The sequence below is a fragment of the Podarcis raffonei genome, chromosome 18, assembly GCF_027172205.1.
Source record: "Podarcis raffonei isolate rPodRaf1 chromosome 18, rPodRaf1.pri, whole genome shotgun sequence".
Classification (NCBI taxonomy): Eukaryota; Metazoa; Chordata; class Lepidosauria; order Squamata; family Lacertidae; genus Podarcis; species Podarcis raffonei.
Genome location: NC_070619.1, coordinates 2,252,673 through 2,271,121, shown reverse-complemented (window position 1 = coordinate 2,271,121; position 18,449 = coordinate 2,252,673). Strand labels below are relative to the sequence as shown.

The following is an 18,449-nucleotide window of genomic DNA, read 5'->3' as shown; positions in this document are numbered from 1 at the left end:
TACTCAGCACTGACCCACTGAAATCAGTAGCCACATCCATTGATTTCAGTGGGTCTACTCTTGAGTAGAATTTTGTTGGGTTTAACCCTGATCCCTGCCGCCCCCCTTCCATGACACCTTCAGTTACTGTTTACTGACAAGTGTTTGTGACTCTAGTGTTCAGTTTTTAAGCGCCCATCCCACACAACGGTCTGTATTATGGCTCCCTTCGCCAGAACTCGGGTAATGGCTAGATTTGTTGAGTAAAGGTTTGGGCAAGCTGCTTCCTTTCTCCGCCGTAAATAATAATAAAAATTCCTGAAATGCATTGTAATTCAAAGAATAATATTTTTGTACTGCTACAAGTTTACAGAGATTAATGAGGTAATAACCAATAAAAGAGTTGCATTAATTGATAGACCTGGTGTTTGTGAGCTGTTATTTGTTGTTTTTATTGATTGGCTTTCACGGGGCACGGAAGCTTTTTCAGCCAGGGAGGTCATTTTGGTGCTGCTCAAGCAGCGATTTGACTTTGTCCCCAGAGGTACACTCCATTGCCTCTTGAGACAGACAACTACAAGATCACCACAATAATATGGTTTTAGCACAGGAATGAAGGATTTGTGACCCCCTGGCTGTGCTGGCTGTTGCTTGTGGGAATTTGATTTCCAGCAATATTTGGAATAGGCTGCAAGTTCCCCATCCCTGGTCTGAGAAGAAAGGGGCATTCCCTCCTGAGAAAACAAGAGGCATTCCTTCAATGATATCTAGAGGGATAGCGGCTTTCACCATTCCTCATCTCTAAATAGAGGCATCCCTCAATCTCACATGCAGTAAGTGAATCCTACTTCTTAGAGCAAGGATGGGAGATGTGTGGTTTTTCAGATGATATTGGGCTTCCAGAAATCATCGTCTCTGACCACTGACCACGCTGGCTGCTGGAGCTGAGCTGGGTGTTCAGCCAACATCTTCCTGACCCCCCTTTTAGAAATTAATGGCATCCTTCCGAAAACTAGAACAAGCTTGTGGGAAGTGCCACTTGATGCTTCAAAAACAACAATTGGACGCATATTCACATACTTAATACGAAATACAACTATACTGCCATAATCATGATGATGATAGCATTTTTATTAATAACAACTCAGCCAGAATAATGTGGGAGGTCCGTTCAAATTTTTTGATTTGTGAAGGCGCCTGCTTGAGCTCAAGAGGCAGGGAGTTCCAGAGACCCACCCAGATCCATTAGGGCAGGGGTCTCCAGCTGCTTCCAGACCACAGTTCCCATCACCCCTTGGTAGCTAGGAATGAGGGGAGTTGTAGTCCAAAAAAAGAGCTTGGGGCCCAAGGTTGGGAAACGCTGTAGGGCTCCCATCCCTGACCATTGGGGGCTGAGGGCTTCTGGGAGCTGTAGTCCTAAGGGCAAACTACGCTTCTCCGCCTCTATTGTTTTGTTCGTCACTTCCGGCAATCAGGGGGCGGCGCCTGGAGCCGGAGGAGGCGTGACTTTAGGAGGCGAAGATTCCCACGCGCGCCCTCCTGCGGACGCGCATGCGCGCGGGGAGGAGGAGGCGTGACGGGCCAAGATGGCGGCTGCCGGCGGCCCCGTGGAGGTGGCGCTGGTGTCGGCGGCTGAGGCGGCCTCGTCGTCCGGAGGCGGCTGCTCGGTGTGGGAAGTGGGCTCCGGGGCGTCGGTGGCCGGATACCGCGGCTTTAGCTGCGCGGCTCGAGGGATGGCGCTGCTGGGCGGGGAGCACCTGCTCGGGGCGCAGCTGGGCAAGGCCTGTGTGGGCGCCTGGGAGCTCCAGAGGAAGGTAGGGCTGCGCGCGCATCCTCAGGAAGCCCCGCCCCCGGGAGTGACCCCGCCATGGGGTTCCCATGGAAACCCCAACTCTAGACATGACCCCCCCCCCAGATTCCCTCTAGACCAGGCATGTCTAAAGTCTGTTTCGGGGGCCTAATCCGCCCCCCACGTGGTAGTACAGTGGTACCTCGAGTTACAGACGCTTCAGGTTACAGACGCTTCAGGTTACACACTCCGCTAACCTAGAAATAGTGCTTCAGGTTAAGAACTTTGCTTCAGGATGAGAACAGAAATCGTGCTCCAGCGGTAGCGGGAGGCCCCATTAGCTAAAGTGGTGCTTCAGGTTAAGAACAGTTTCAGGTTAAGTATAGATCTCCAGAACGAATTAAGTACTGAACCCGAGGTACCACTGTATATGTCCTGGTAAAATCCTAAAGAAAGCTCATCAGCTTCAATCCTAAAGAAAGCTCAACAACTTTGGGGTAAAATTGTAAAAAAAAAGCTCAACAACTTTGGTCGGCCCCCACGCATGTTCACTTCATCAAATCTGGCCCTCTTTGAAAAAAGTATGGGCACCCCTGCTCTAGACTGAGTCTTGTTTTCCAAAGGATAGACTGACTGTGATTGATTCTCAGTTAAACATCTGGCTAGTTCAGCTTGAACCAGGTTAAGAGCTTTGAGAACTGAAGAAGAATAGTCACTTGACCCAGGGACAGTCCACGTATATATTGACCTATTCCAGCCTCTTTTTCTTCATAGTGACATGGACCATTCATAATGTAGGAATATTCTTCCCAACTCTGAGCAGGGCAGTGGGGTCACTGACAAGTGACAACCATTCACTATAACGATGTTAACTGCTACTGCTTAGGCAGCACTGACAACACATTTTGGTTCCTGAAATTCACCCTTATTGTGCAGATAAAATATAACGGATAGAATTTGACAGGATGGGGTATTAGTGTGTGAAAACGGTCCAGATGCAACGATCCCCAGGTGGAGGAGATGTCCAGCACCATCATGGCACCCAGACATCTTCACTTGATCGCAAGTGGCCGATAGCCAGCTGCTTTTTGGACCTCCAGCTCTCACCTGCTCCAGTATCCAGCATGGCCCATGTTCAGGGATGCTGGGAGTTGTACTCCAATGCATTCTGGGTGGGGAGACAAGGCTCTCCTCCACAACAGCCTGAAAAGCTATGGGAGACCAGCACCCTTCAAAAACATCACCCCCTCCTCATAATAAATAGACCAGGAGAGAAAACCTTTGATAATGGTACAGTGTGTTTATCTTGGGCTTTGCGTGTGTTTCATTATAAGCATAGCTGTCAACTTTTCCCTTTACTTGCAAGGAATCCTATTTGGAATAAGGGAATTTCCCTTTAAAAAAGGGAAACGTTGGCAGCTATGATTATAAGGCTTACAACACCCTGCAAGGTAGCCCTGTACTGTTAACCCAGCATTGCAGATGGAGGGGAGCTGAGAGAAAATGTAAGAAGAGCCTGCCAGATCAGGCCAGAGGGGGGTCCAGCTAGTCCATCATTCTGGTCTCACACTGGCCAACCAGACTCCCCAATGGGAAGCCTGAAAGCTGGACCCCCCAGTGCAAGAGCAGCGGCTCTCCCCTCCTGTGGTTTACAGCAGCTGGTATTCAGAAACATTACTGCCTCTGACCAGGGAAGCAGAGATTGGCCATTCTGGCTGGTGCCAGTTTGCCCAGTCTTCTTTTAAAGCCACCCAAGTTAATTGTAATCTGCATGCAGAAGTAACACAGTGGCTGTGGTTTCTGCTGTGTGCCAGGGCTTTAAACCGTTAGACCCTCAGAACTGGGTAATCTTTCACTCTAGCTGCTGTAGAATTTCCAGACGTCTTTCCACTCGCATTATGTCACTCCAGCTGAAAGATAAAAGCCAAGCCTATTATGCCTGTCTGGGTTTCAGTTCCTCTCTAGCCCTTCTGTCCTGGATAGCTTGATATCCCGCTCTGCTACAACACAGTTCATTTGCTTTCTTCCCAGCCCTCTTATCGTCTTAAGCTTCCTCCTCTCTCAACTGTGCTCTGCCAGAGTTTTTAAGCATTTTCCCCAAATACTGTAATGGATTAGAACTGAAATCCCAACTCACTTTTTTTAAAAAAGAAGTGTTCAGCCACATCTCCCAGTAGCTTAAACTCCTGACTGGGGGTGCACACAAAGGCATCTTATTTCAGCAGTCAAACTCAGATCTAGGTTGTTTTAAGAGTGGCACCTGCTCTGTAGTAAACTGTAACGTGTATGCAGTCCCACACTGGGGAACAGGTAGGGAGAAGTATCTCCCCCAGTCACACAAGAGACTTCCACCAGATCAAGTCTTCACAGAAACACTGCAGACCATCTAAATGAAGCTTGCAGACCACATTTTGCAGGCCCCTGCTGTACTATGTAAGATATTTATTGAATATGTGTTTATTGAATATGTTTCACGTAACCAGAGGTTTGTTGTTGTTCTTTTGTGTAGGATCAGCTCCAGCAGAAGATAATCTGCCCAGGCTTGGTGTCTTGCTTGGCTGCAGCTCCCAACGGTCTCTACATCTTGGCAGGTATCGCCGAAAGCATCTACCTCTGGGAGGTAAGGAAGGTGGCAAAAGTGGGTGGGTGATCTCTCTTGGCCACTCAGGGGTGGGGTGGGAGGAACTGGTGGCCTTCAGCAGGATTGGAGAACCTCATAAGAACACAAGGAGAACCTGTGGAATCAGGCCAATGGCCCATCTGGTCCTGCATCCTGTCCTCACAGTGGCTACCTAGGTGGCAGCAGGAAAACCAATAATAATAATAATAATAATAATAATAATAATAATAATTTTATTTATACCCCGCCAGAGCCGGGCTCAGGGCGGCTAACACCAATAAAATCACAGTAAAAATATAATAGGGGGGAAAGAGAGGGGGAAAAGAAAAAGAAGAAAAAAACCAATTTAAAATACAGGTTAAAATGCAATTTAAAATGCAGCCTCATTTTGAAGTAGCTGATAAATCATAAGGGGAGGGAAACATGGGTCATACTGAGTCCAAACCAAAGGCCAGGTGGAACAGCTCTGTCTTGCAAGCCCTGCGGAAAGATGTCAAGTCCCGCAGGGCCATAGTCTCTTGTGACAGAGCATTCCACTACATCAGGGCCAATGCTGAAAAGGCCCTGGCCCTAGTTGAAACCAATCTCTCCTTGAGGCTTGGGACCTCCAAAGTGTTATTATTTGTGGACCTTAAGGTCCTCCGTGGGGCATACCAGGAGAGGCGGTCCCTCAGGTAGAACCAGGTCACAAAAGCACTCTCCCCTTAATTAAACATTAGTTCAGATGACAACCTTGAGCCAGGTTAAGAGCTTTGAGAACTTAAAAGAAGGAAAGTCACTTGACCCAGGGACAGTCCACATACATACTGGCCTATTCCGAACTCATTTTCTTAATGGTGACTCAGACCATTCGTAACGTAGGAGCAGGGCTGGGGGGGGGGAGCGAAGGCAAGCAACAACAATTCACTATAACGCTGTTCACCACTCCTGCTCAGGCTGCACAGAAAAAGCATTTTGGTTCCTGAAATTCATTCCGATTGTGCAGACAAAATATAGCGGATAGAATTCTACAGGATGGGGTGTTGGTGTGTGAAAACAGTCCAGATCCAAGGATCTCCAGGCAAACGCCTCCAGATGGTGGAGATTTCAGATGCCATCCTGGCACCCATGCATCCTCACTTGTTCGCAAGTTGTCGATATCCACTTGCACATGCAAAATGTGCCTGATGCCTGGCTTATTTTGGGTTTTAAGTAATGAGTTTTTCCCAACCCTACCTGGGGATGTCAGGGATTGATCCCGGGACCTTCTGCATGCTTGGTCCTTAATGCTTCAGCCCTTGTAGAAGCCACTTCAGTATAGAATCATAGAATGGTAGAGTTGGAAGGGATCCCAAGGGTCATCTAGTCCAACCCCCTGCAGTGCAGGAACCTCAGCTCAAGCATCCATGACAGATGGCCATCCTACCTCTGCTTAAAAACCTCCAGTAGGGAGGTCACTTAAAGATACAGAGCCACTAGCAAAGAGGCAGAACGCAACAGTGGGAGATGGGCTGCTGTATTCCCTCCTCCTCAATCCAAACAGCAAACTAGGTGCAGGCAGAGGGCCTTCTTGGTGGTGGCACCCACCCTGTGGAATGACCTCCCATCAGACGTCAAGGAGATGAGTAACTAGATAACCTTTAGAAGACATATGAAGGCACCCCTGTATCGGGAAACGTGCAGTATTTTATTAGGTTTTTATATATGTTTGATTCCACCTAGAATGGCTGGGGCATCCCAATCGCAATGGGTGGGGTGCAAATAATAAAATTAATAGTATAAGATGTTCAAGTTTTGCCACCATACCTGAAAGAAAAGATATTTGAAAGCATTATTGATGTGCAGAATGAGACCTTGCCACAAGGGGGCAGGAGCTGGCTTTGTCTCCTCACCTGTCCATGATGCTAATCCTGTTTCCTAGGCAAGGAGCAAGGCTGGGAAAGTGAGTTCTTCAATCTGGCCCAAATTAGTTAGCTTTGTTCCTTTTCCTGCTGCCATTTTAAAGATCTCCAGCCAGGTGTTATGCAAGAAGAGACCATCAGTCCAAGGGAGCGCACCCCCAGTCCATTGGCCAAAAAGATGCCCCAAAGGGAAGCCCACAAGCAGGTCTTGAATGCAGCAGGATCTCTTCCCTCCTGCAAGTCCGAGAAACTGGCGTTCAGAGGCATTTACTACCTCTAACAGCAGACCTAGATGATGATTATGATGAAGAATAAATAAATTAGTATACCGCCCTATACCTGCAGGTCTCGGCGTGGTTCACATTATAAAATCACAATGTAAAATATAGCCGTTGTGGCAAGTGACCAATGATAGCCACCTCTGTGAGTTTGTCTAATCCTCGTCTAAAGCAGTCGTGGAATCGATGGCCATCACACCCTCTTACGGGAGCGAATTCCACAGTTTAAAAATGCACCATGCCAAGAAGTCCTTCCTTTTGCCTGAACCTCCCCGTGTAATTAATTGTTTTATTTGGTTAGAGCAGCTTTATGCTGCTCTTCAACCAAAGCAGAGCAGCTTGCATACAGTCAAAATGAAACAGTCTTTCCCTACAGACTTACAGTCTTAAAGAAAACACGACACACAAGGGAAAAGGGACTGGGAGGGAAGAGGAAAACAGAAACTCGGGCACCAGTTTCTAAAGAGTTGTTCCTGTAACGATCAGCTGGCACGGTTCAGGGGCAGGAGGTGCCTGATGGAGCTGGGCTTCCAGCAAAGCTGATGGAGGGAGCCCTGCTTTCTATCTTTCCCACTGAGGCTGCCCCCAGATGAAGGTTGAGGGGAGAGGAGACCCAATTGAGCTGGCCTGTCACAGCAGATCTGATGGAGGGAGCTCTACATCCTACAGTTGCCATTGAAATTATTCAACCCCCATTGCAAATCAGGTTTACAGTCATACCTTGGGTTGAATTAGCTTCGGAATAAGTATTTTTGGGTTGCGCACTGCGGCAACCCGGAAGTAACAGCGCGTTACTTCCGGGTTTCGCTACTCGCGCATGCACAAACTGTCAAAATGACGTCATGCGCAGAAGTGACGAATCGCGGCACGCGGGGACGTGGGTTGCGTTCGCTTCTGGATGCGAACGGGGCTCTGGAACGGATCCTGTTCGCATCCAGAGGTACCACTGTATTATCAAAATTTACAGACTTTTAGCTGTTTCCATTGACACATCAAACAAAAGCAATTTAAATAGCTCAACACAACGGATGCTTTGAGTGGTTTCCTCAAATTCAGCTGAAAATGCAACTTATACTGGCTTCTCCAGTCTCTTAATAGTAATAATAAAGAGGCTGAGGGGATATGGAGAGGGGGCCTGATGGAGCTGGCCTGTCACAGCAGAGCCAACGGAGGGAGCTGTGCTTCCAACATTCAGCTTCTTCCTACGGCCCCGAGTTCCAGCATTACGAGAGAGGGAGAAGAAGCAGCAAGTAGCCGCACTAGGTAGAGCACATATAGCCTGAGCAGGTATCTGGCAGCATACCCTGTTCTCCTGGCTGCCCTCCAGCGCTGCTCCCAAAAATACAACCTTTGGGTCCTTATGCTCCACTTAGCTGCAGATTCTTCTCCTTCCTTGCCTCACAACCCAGTATCCTGTCCCTGCCCCAATTTCTTCTGCACGTTTGAGCAAGGTGGAGAGGAGCGGGATGAATATTGCAAAAGATGAGCCTTGTGGAACTGCTGACGGCGTCTCTTTTCCCCCTTAAAACTTTCTCCTTTTGAAGTTGTCCGCAGCAGCCCAAGACGCTTGCTTGCAGCAACCCTTCACCCTGGGGTGAAGGAAGCGAAAGGACACCCACCCACCAAGCCCAGAAGATGTCACATTTGTGCTTTTTGGTGGCGGCGGGGAGGGAAAATGGTGGGTGGCTTAACAGCAATATTGGCAGCACTGTAAAATTATTAGATCCATCTTGGACAGTTTAAAGCTGCAATGGAATCAAATTTGAGTTTCCTTTTTGGTGACTTCAAATACATAAGTAGAGCCTGCTTGCTGGATCAGGCCAGTGTCACGTCTAGACCAACATCCTGTTCCCGCAGCGGCCAAAAAGAAGCCTCAGTGGGGAAACCTGCAAGCTGGATGCAAGTGCAAGAGCCCTTTCCTCTCCTGAGGTTTCCAGCAGCTATGATTCAGGTGCGTAGCTGCCTCCAACTGCGAAGGTAGAGTCATCATGGCTAGTAGCCGCTGATAGCCTTCCCCTCCTCCTTAAATTTGCCAAGTTCAAGTTAGGGCTGGGCAATACCTGGTTTTGAGCATCACTATTTATAACCAGATAATATCACGATAAGGGACGTGGGTGGCGCTGTGGGTTAAACCACAGAGCCCAGGACTTGCCGATCAGAAGGTCGGCGGTTCGAATCCCCGCAACAGGGTGAGCTCCCGTTGCTCGGTCCCTGCTCCTGCCAACCTAGCAGTTCGAAAGCACATCAAAGTGCAAGTAGATAAATAGGTACCACTCCGGCGGGAAGGTAAACAGTGTTTCCGTGCGCTGCTCTGGTTTGCCAGAAGCGGCTTAGTCATGCTGGCCACATGACCCAGAAGCTGTACGCCGGCTCCCTCGGCCAATAAAGTAAGATGAGCGCTGCAACCCCAGAGTCGTCCACGACTAGACCTAATGGTCAAGGGTCCCTTTACATTTTTAATATCACAACATAGCAATATGTCACAATGTCTGAAATAAGGATGTAGCTATGCAGAGGCACTGGCTGGCTTCACAGTTTTCCCTGCATTGAGATTTTTGTATCTCTCTATTACACACACACACCATGATTTTTTTTAATATATATATAATATTTATTGGAATTTTACAAAAACATCAGTTTACAAAATACAAAAAAGAACATATGAAAAGAACAAAATAAATAAAAAAGGGAAAAAAGAAGACCTAAAAAAGTACATAAAAAAGAAGAAATACAAATAAAAATACAACATACAAAAAACGAATAGGTAAAAGAGAATTAAAAACAAATCCATTTTTTATAACTTTATGCTCATTAACTTGTTTCCTTGACCACCTCACACCTCCCCTTTTTGTATTCCCATTTAGGTAATCAAATCAGCAAATCCTTACCCTCTTTCATTTATCTTAACTCTATATCTTAACATATTATAACACTATATTTTCATCCATTATCAATTCATTTTTGCATATTCTTATTAACTTTGTTGCTAATACCCCCTATTCAATCCAATCATCATTTTAACATTCATTAATTTTACAATATTTCTGTAGATAGTCTTTAAATTTCTTCCAATCTTCTTCCACCAACTCTTCTCCCTGGTCTCAGATTCTGCCAGTCATTTCCGCCAGTTCCATATAGTCCATCACCTTCATCTGCCACTCTTCCAGGATGGGTAAATCTTGTGTCTTCCAATACTTTGCAATCAGTATTCTTGCTGCTGTTGTTGCATACATAAAGAAGGTTCTGTCCTTCTTTGGCACCAGTTGGCCGACTATGCCCAGGAGAAAGGCCTCTGGTTTCTTCAGGAAGGTATATTTAAATACCTTTTTCATTTCATTATAGATCATCTCCCAGAAAGCCTTAATCTTTGGGCACGTCCACCAAAGGTGAAAGAATGTACCTTCATTTTCTTTACATTTCCAACATTTGTTATCAGGCAAATGATATATTTTTGCAAGCTTGACTGGTGTCATGTACCACCTATATATCATTTTCATAATATTCTTTCTTAAGGCATTACATGCCGTAAATTTCATACCGGTGGTCCACAACTGTTCCCAGTCAGCAAACATAATGTTATGACCAATATCTTGTGCCCATTTAATCATTGCAGATTTAACCGTTTCATCCTGCGTATTCCATTTTAACAGCAAGTTATACATTCTTGAAAGTATCTTAGTTTTGGGATCTAACAGTTCTGTTTCCAATTCTGACTTTTCCACCTGGAAGCCAATTTTTTTGTCCAAATTATAGGCCTCTCTTATTTGATAATAATGAAGCCAATCTCGCACTTTATCTTTTAATTTCTCAAAACTCTGCAGTTTCAATTTGTCTCCTTCTTGTTCCAGAATTTCCCAATATTTCGGCCATTTGGCCTCCATATTGAGCTTTTTCTGAGCCTTTGCTTCCATTGGTGACAACCACCTTGGGGTTTTATTTTCCAATAAGTCTTTGTATCTTATCCAGGCATTGAACAATGCTTTCCTGACAATATGGTTTTTAAATGCTTTATGTGCTTTAACCTTGTCGTACCACAAATATGCATGCCACCCAAAAACATTATTAAAACCTTCCAAATCCAAAATGTCTGTGTTCTCAAGAAGCAGCCAGTCTTTCGACCAGCAGAATGCTGCTGATTCATAGTAAAGTTTAAGGTCTGGCAGGGCAAATCCGCCTCTTTCCTTTGCATCAGTTAATATTTTAACTTTTATTCTGGGCTTCTTGCCCTGCCAGACAGGCTGGCTTCACAGTTTTCCCTGCATTGAGATTTTTGTATCTCTCTATTACACACACACACACACACACACACACACACACACACACACACACACACAGAGCATGATTTGCCATAAATTACCAGGTCAAAAATTATGAAACCAATATCATGATATGGACTTCAAAACGGTTTTGGGCCATATATTGCCCTGCCCTTGTCTCAAGTTGGTGGTCAGCACTGCTTTCTGTGGGAGGGGGTTCCATACTCTGTGCTGCGTGAAGAAGTCGTTTCTTTTATCTTTATACAAACTTTGCTGGTGGGGGTGTGGACGCAAGGAGCCTGCCTGCCTTTCTCCTTCCACACCCCCAACCTGCTGTTGCATTCCCTTTTTCCTCCATGGCCAGCTAGATGCTTCTGTGCAAGCAGGGCCCAGGGGCAGCCAGTGACCCTTCACCTGCTGCCGGCACCCCAGCAACCGTGATCTGCGGTCTCCGAAATCTGCCGCGTTCCTCAGAACCGCCTCCGTCAGCAGCCCTTCCGCCTGGCTGCATCAGAGCAGGGAAGCGTGGCAGCCCCCTCCTCGTCCACGAGTTGTAACAAGTCTGGATCAGCTCCTCCTTCCCACCTCTGCCTCCGTCAGCAGAGCCTTTCCACCTGGCTGGCAAGATATCAAAATGCCCCCTGGCTTCTCCAGCCTGGCTAAGACCATCTGCCAGTGAGCCCCTCCCAGAACAGCCTCGCATCAACTGACTCGTCTGCTTGGTGCGTCAATATTGGCAGGTGCTGATAATCAGCCTGGCTAGGACTGACCACTGTGTGTGTGTGTGTGTGTGTGTGTGTGTGTGTGTGTACACACACACACACACACACACACACACACTTATTTATTTTGTTTTGAGCGTTTGTACCCCAAAATGCTCCCAGAATGGCTTTCATACAGTACAGCCGCTGGTGCTTGCAGGCTTACAGTCTACAAAGGCATAGCACACAAGGGGAAAGGAATGGGGAGGGAAGAGGAAAACCCAAACTCAGGCACTGGTTTCTGTAACTATCAGCCAGCACAATTCAGGGGCAGGAAGTGCCTGGTGCTTCCTATCTCTCTCCCTCTGAAGTAGTCTAGTGGAACGGCTTCTCCCCAGGTGACCATTGAGAGGAAAGGCAATGGCATGAAGCTTTCTTCCTGAGGAGCTCAAGGGAGCCTGCCTGGTATTCTGCCTCCTACCATTTCTTCCTTGTCACAATCCTGCAAGTGGCGTTAGTCTGAGGAACTGCAACTGGCTCGCGAGGTCACACCCACTGAGCTTCAAGGCTGAGTGGAAGGATTTGCACCCTGGTAGCCTAGGGCGAGCAGCAGTGTCTATGCAGGTGAGCAATTGGGCAGCTGGAGGGAGGAATAATTAATAATTTTATTACTTACACCCCATCCACTCTAGGCAGCTTCCAGCACATAGAGAAACAAAAAAATAGATCTCTCAGGCCCTCCTCTTGGTTCCTGAGATGAAGTACTCACAAGCGCTATACAGAACTCCTTCCTTGAACTCCCAGGAACCAAATCCTGTGTTTCTGTTTTTCTGTAACCTTATTTTCCAGCCTTATAGTTATTATGCTGTCTGTCCGGCTTTGAATTCAAACAGGGGTGCAGAAAAGTTCAGGGCAGACAAGTCGCCCTCCCTATGGCACACAAGAAACCCTACCCCGTGTCCAGTAACCAATTTGGGGCGGGCCGGTTATCAAAATACATTTAAAGATTTCTGGTGTGCCTTTAAACTCAAACGCTCCTCAGGGTAGCTTCCTTAAGACACAGACCAGGATTCAAATTTTTAAAAATCAAAGCAAGTGGAAACAGCAGTCAAAAGGCCAGCATCACATCTGTGTTTAACTGATCCGCATTGCAAGGAGTCAAAAACTGAGGATTTGAACCCAGCAACAATACAGAGCTTAAAAGTTCGGCCTCTTAGTTAAAGGCAGCTGGAGATAAATGACTTTCTCCAGCCCTGCTTTTGAGAAGCTGCCAGTGGAGGGGGTCAGACAGGTATCCCTTGGGTGCTGGTTCTGGAAGAGGAGAGCGGCCTTGGCATCGCTCCAACCAGATCAGCAGCTCAAGCGATACTCCCAGAGGGCTGATAACTGTCCGCTTATTGTAATGCAAATCATTCCGCGATGCGGATAATAATACGCCAGGCGGCTGTGGCTTGTGGCTTCCTTACAGGTTCACCCAAGCAGCAGCCCCGAGGCTACGAGGCTCCTGTCTCTGTCTTGGTCTTGACGCCTCCTGCCTTGTCACTGTGTCATCAGACAGGAGGATATAGAGGTAGACAACTGGGCTGCAGCCTTGAATACGCGTGCCTGGGAATAACATGCTGGGTGCCTGCTTTGCATGCAAAAAGACCCAGGTTCGTTCCCATGGGGCATCTTCAGGTAGCGCTGCAGAAGACTCCCTGCCTGAAGCCCTGCAGAGCCTCTGCCAGTCAGTGTACACAATATTAAGCTAGATGGACGGTTTCATTTCACTTTTTGTATACCGCTTTTCTGTATTACTGTACACAGGGCGGTTTATGAGCTGAAGGGACAAAAAAATAGACAGCAAAGATCGCACAGATTCTAATAAGAATCTGATCCAAGACAAAAAGAAGTCATAATAAACAACTTCTATCAAATAAAGCAATATTCAGGAATCCATTAGAATAAAATAGTAAGCAGTAAAATTAAAATAGCAAATAATCATAGCATCGTAGGGACTCGTCAATAGTCCAGCCCCCTGCAATGCAGAAATATGCAGCTGTCCCATACAGGGATCAAAACTGCGACCTTGGCGTTATCATAACCAATTGAGCTATCTAGGCTTTAAGGAGTTTGCAATAAAGAATTACTCAACTATAATCAATATACCGGTAAATAATGGCAAGTCACAATGCATAAAACAAAACATACAAAGCCATGTAAAAGGATCAAATTGAGAAACAAGGACACACAACGTATAAAGTTGGTTTAAATATAGGAACTCCTCTCTTCACGGATGCTTCTACTGTTCTCAAAGTCATGTTCTGGGAAAGGCTCCCAGGGCTGGAGGGTGGGTCAAGGCAGGTGGAAAAGCCATTGCCTGGTGGCCGACACAAAGTCCTTCTTCCCTTTCAGTCTTTTCTTCAGTCCTTTGAATGTCAGTATAGTCATGAGGACTAGAATCATTTAACATTTTGCTGCTTCCTGCCTTTGTGCCTAGCTTAGCTGTTGAGCATCTCCAGGTAGGGCTTGGAATATCATACACACAAGCCCCAGCCTGAAACGCCAGAGATTCACTGTAGATCGTCCTGAGCATGAAGGTCTGACAATGTAATTTGGTATAGCTTCGTGGGTTCCTATCTAAATCAGAACAATGAGGACCAGAATCCTATTGTTTCAAAAGTCAGGTGCCACCCCCACCCACTGTAAGACTCTGGGAGTTCCAGGCACCCACGCAGGGTCTGTGGTCCTTTGGAGAATTGAGACACGGTGGAGACTGACATACCTTTAAGAAATATGGTTTAGTCCCCTATTTACACCTTCAGTCTGCCTGGAGGGAGTCCCGATCTTACAGCATGGTCCTTTCAAGAGGGGCTTGTGCAGCCCTGGACTCCAAGGCATCTCTCCCCGCCAGCCTGCAGCCAGCCTGCCCAAGATGGATCCCATCCTTCTCTCCCTTTCTTCTTCCCAGCACACCTTGCTTAAAAACCCTCTCTTTTCCTGCCACTTCACACCCAGTTACCCTGCAGCCTTCCAAACCCCCAGTCTCAGGGCAAGGAGGGAGGACAGCTATCCTCAATGGCCTTCTGTTGTTCCTAAGTGGCCCTTGCTTGGCCAGGTCCTTTGCGTAGGCTAGTCCAGGAATTCCTCTGCAGCATGTATTTCTCCCTCCACATCCCAAATAATAAAAACCCTACCATTTATTAATTTCTAGAGTTTAGGGGAAGGACTTTAACTCAGCAGAGGTGTGACTGCTTTGCATGCAGAAGGTCCCAGGGTCTTTCTCCGCTGGGCTGTGAAAGACCCCTGAGTCTGAAACCCTGGAGAACCGCTCCCAGCCAGTCCTTACAGTGCCAGCTAGGTGGACCAGCATCTCATTCTCTAAAAAGCCCGTTTCCTGCGTTCCTATGAAATGAGCCTTCGCACGGACCAGAGTCTTGCTTTCTTTTTAGAGGAAGGGGCATAGCTCAGCAGCAGAGTACCTGCTTTTCCCATTCAGAAGGTCCCAGGCTTAATCCTCGGTGCTGTATCCAGGCAGAGCTGGAATATCCCCCGCCTGCATCCCTGGGGAAGCATTTTGAATCACTGCAGATCAGGGTTTTCCAAACTCTGGTCTCCAGCTGTTTTTGGACTACAACTCCCATCATCCCGAGCTAGCAGGACCAGTGGTGAGGGATGATGGAAATTATAGTCAAAAAACAGCTGGAAACTGAGCTTTGGGAAACTCTGCTAGTCCTGAGCTTGCAGGTGGTCTTGTTAGGGAAATATTGGGGCAGTGTCAGAAGTGGGTATTAGGTGTTGAACTCTGATATTTCATTTACAGTCTCCCTTGGTAAATCAGGTCCAGGGTGTCATTCGATTCCTAATCTCTCCTGATTTTCTCTTCTCTTCCAAATATGTTGGGGTCGCTTCCCTGCCCCAGGTGTCTAGCGGGAACCTGCTTGCCATTCTGAACCGACACTACCAGGATCTTTCCTGCGTGGCCTTCACAGACGACAGCAGCCACTTCCTCTCCGGAGCGAAGGACAGCCTTGTGATAGTGTGGAACCTGTACAGGTAAGAGATGGAGAAGTTGGAAGGTGTGCTGAGGAGGGCGACTGAGATGATATTGAATCTGGAAGCAAAGCCTGATGAGGAACTGTTGAAGGAGCTTGGTATGTTTAGCCTGAGAAGGAGGGGAGTGAGAGACCATAGAATGGTGGAGTTGGAAGGAACCCTGAGGGTCATCTAGTCCAACCCCCTGCAGTGCAGGAATCTCAGCTCAAACATCCATGACAGATGGCCCTCCAACCTTTGCTTTAAAACCTCCAAGGAAGGAGAGTCCACAACCTCCACTGTTGAACAGCTCTTAGTGTCATAAAGTTCTTCCTGATGTTGAGTCAGAATCTCCTTTCTTGTAACCTGAAGCCATGGGTTCAAGTCCTACCTTCCAGAGCAGGAGAAAACAAGCTTGTTCCCTCTTCCACGGGACAGCCTTTGCTTGAGATATTGGAAGATGGCTCTCCCGTCTGCTCTCAGTCCCCTCTTTTCCAGGCTCAGCATTCCCAGCTCCTTCAACCGTTCCTCCTCAGGCTGTGGGGGTCTGATACAATAGCCATCTTCCAACTCTACGATTCTATGATCCATCTTATTATTGTTATTGTATTTCAGTGTTTTGTTGGAAGCCGCCCAGAGTGGATGGGGAAACCCAGCCCGATGGGTGGGGTATAAATAATAAATTATTATCATTATTATCATTACTATCATTATTATCATTATTATTATTAAGTCCAGTGTTGCATACACAAACTGGCAGCAGCTCTCCAAGGTTGCTTTCCTTCTCCTTTTATATCCCTTCTAACCTAGAGGTTGGACTAGTTGAACCTTGGGCTCCCTCCCAGCTCTGCGATCAGACGATTCTAAGAGGCAAAAGTCTTCACTGACCTTGCTTGCTCTGTTTGCAGAGGTTTCCTCTTCCACAACCTTTTGGCCCACTCGTGTCTGTCTCTGGCTGAGTCTCTTCTTAAAATGAAGGCTCGTTTTCCGAAGCTTCCCACCATGGCTGGCTTTGACGCAGCCCCAGAGCCGCAGCTCTTGCAGAGGCACAGCAGGCAGTTTCTGGGGCAGGGTTGTGGGATGATGGCAGTCGAGCCCATCACACAGACCAGTGGTTGATCAGAAGGAGGCGAGGGTGGAACAGCAACTCATGCAGGGACCCTGTGGGCAGCCGCCTCCTCCTCCTGAAACAATTTAGGTTTCATAGCACAGGAGCTGCCAGGATGCCAAGCCTTCTTCTGTTTGCCTCCCATTGCAAGCAGGCACCCAATTCCCGTTAACCAGGCTGCTTTGGGCCCCCTTTGACAGAAATAATGGCACTATGGAAGCCTCTGACTCTCCCCCCCCCCAACTTTGCACACTGTGCCAACGTTGTTTGCTGGCTCCCTCCACACCGAAGCAGCAGTTGGCATGGAGATGCCAGCACGTCCCTGACCCCCTGGGCCAGCAGAGCTTTTGACAGGCGGCATCTCTTCCTTAATTGCTTTGGCCATTGAGGCTGCAAGGCCAGCCAGCCGGAGGGGAGGCTCTCATGGTTGGATCCTGCAGGCGCTGTTCCCAGCCTCCTTTGCTCGCCACTGTTTGTCAACTGCCATCCAATGGCAGAGGGTGCTCTGAGGACAGCAGTCCGTCCGTCCCCCCATCTCACAGCCCTTAACCTCTTCAGTTTCAGGAGCTACAAAACATCATCATGTTGGGGAAGGGGCCGCATTGTCTTCCAGGCAGCACTCTGGGGGCCAGAGGCGAAAGTGGGTGGGGCAACGGCGAAAAGAAAGAATGAAAAAGTGGATGTGAATGAAAAAGAAAAAAGGAAAAATATACATTACCATACCTTAATATATGGCTGTGTTTATTCTTATTATCCTAATGCACGTTTAATTGTCAATAACCTAATAGATTCTGTGCAAGTTCCAAATATCATTGTATTTATGCAAAGAAAGTCTGCGTCTATAAGCTGTTCCTATGTTGTCAAGCCATTGATTAAGGGGAATCGTACCTCCATTCTTCCAATTCATCAATATCAATCTCTTGGCCAACATTAGGGCGCGTAGAATCCATTTTCGCTGTCCTGTTGTCAGTTTCCATACAATGGGTTCAAGAGCATATTCACCTCTGAAAATCTTGAGTTTTTCCGTATGGTGTTGTTTATATAGTCCAGCACTTTCTCCCAAAACTTAGTAAGTGTGCGACATAGCAGAAGCATTGTCTGTATTACATCTCCAACAAAGAGGTATATTAGATAGACAAACGTCAGGGAGTCCAGACTATAAGAAAATCAACATTGTCTCCCGTGAAAAGCTTGAGGAGAGCCAACTCCAGACATGCCGTTGCTTTTATTTGGGCAAATGCATCCGGAACTGAGCCACGTTCCCTCACACCTGCCATGCGCGTTTCCTGGGACCCCCGCTTTCTTTGCCCTGCTTGCTGTGTGCTGAGGCCTCTTCCTTCCCCCTTTCCCCAGCGTGCTGCAGGCCGAGAACTCCCAGAGCCCAGAGCCCCGCCATGTGTGGTCAAGACACAGCCTTCCCATCACGGACCTCTGCTGCGGCATGGGCGGCCCCATGGCCCGTGCTGCCACAGCCTCCCTAGATCAGACGGCCAAGGTAAGGGAGGCCAGCAGGCCAGGGGAGCGGAGTGCCGCTCCTCAGGTAACAGGGGCTGGCTGCACGGGGGGGGGGGGGAGTGGTGGGAGGTGCCAGCCAGGGAACCCCCAAGGGAAATCCTGGAGGAGGAAAGCTCAGGAATTGGTAGTGGGACACTGAAGAGGGGGAAGATTAGGAGGCGGTCTTGGATACTGAAAAGGCAAGAGGGTTTAGTGAGCAGGAGGAGTCTGTGACAGGGAGCAGTTCAGACTCCCGGCTGAAGCAGAGGAGGGGAGTCAAGTGGCCGCAGAAGAACCAGGGGGTCTCCCTCTCTGGCTGCAACAAGCTCT

The 18,449-nt window shown here is 47.7% G+C and overlaps 1 protein-coding gene across 2 annotated transcripts in view; it reads left to right on the top strand.

Moving 5' to 3' along the window:
• The first annotated feature begins 1,536 nt into the window (after window positions 1-1,536).
• WDR18 (WD repeat domain 18) overlaps window positions 1,537-18,449 on the top strand; it is a 41,843-nt gene continuing 24,930 nt past the window's right edge. The window contains exons 1-4 of one of the 2 annotated variants that reach the window (XM_053372760.1): window positions 1,537-1,793; window positions 4,278-4,388; window positions 15,405-15,538; window positions 17,979-18,120. In XM_053372760.1, coding sequence (XP_053228735.1) covers window positions 1,566-1,793; window positions 4,278-4,388; window positions 15,405-15,538; window positions 17,979-18,120 — 615 coding nt within the window. In that variant the 5' untranslated portion in view covers window positions 1,537-1,565. The remainder of the gene's footprint in view (window positions 1,794-4,277; window positions 4,389-15,404; window positions 15,539-17,978; window positions 18,121-18,449) is intronic. The other variant, XM_053372761.1, reaches the window with a different exon arrangement.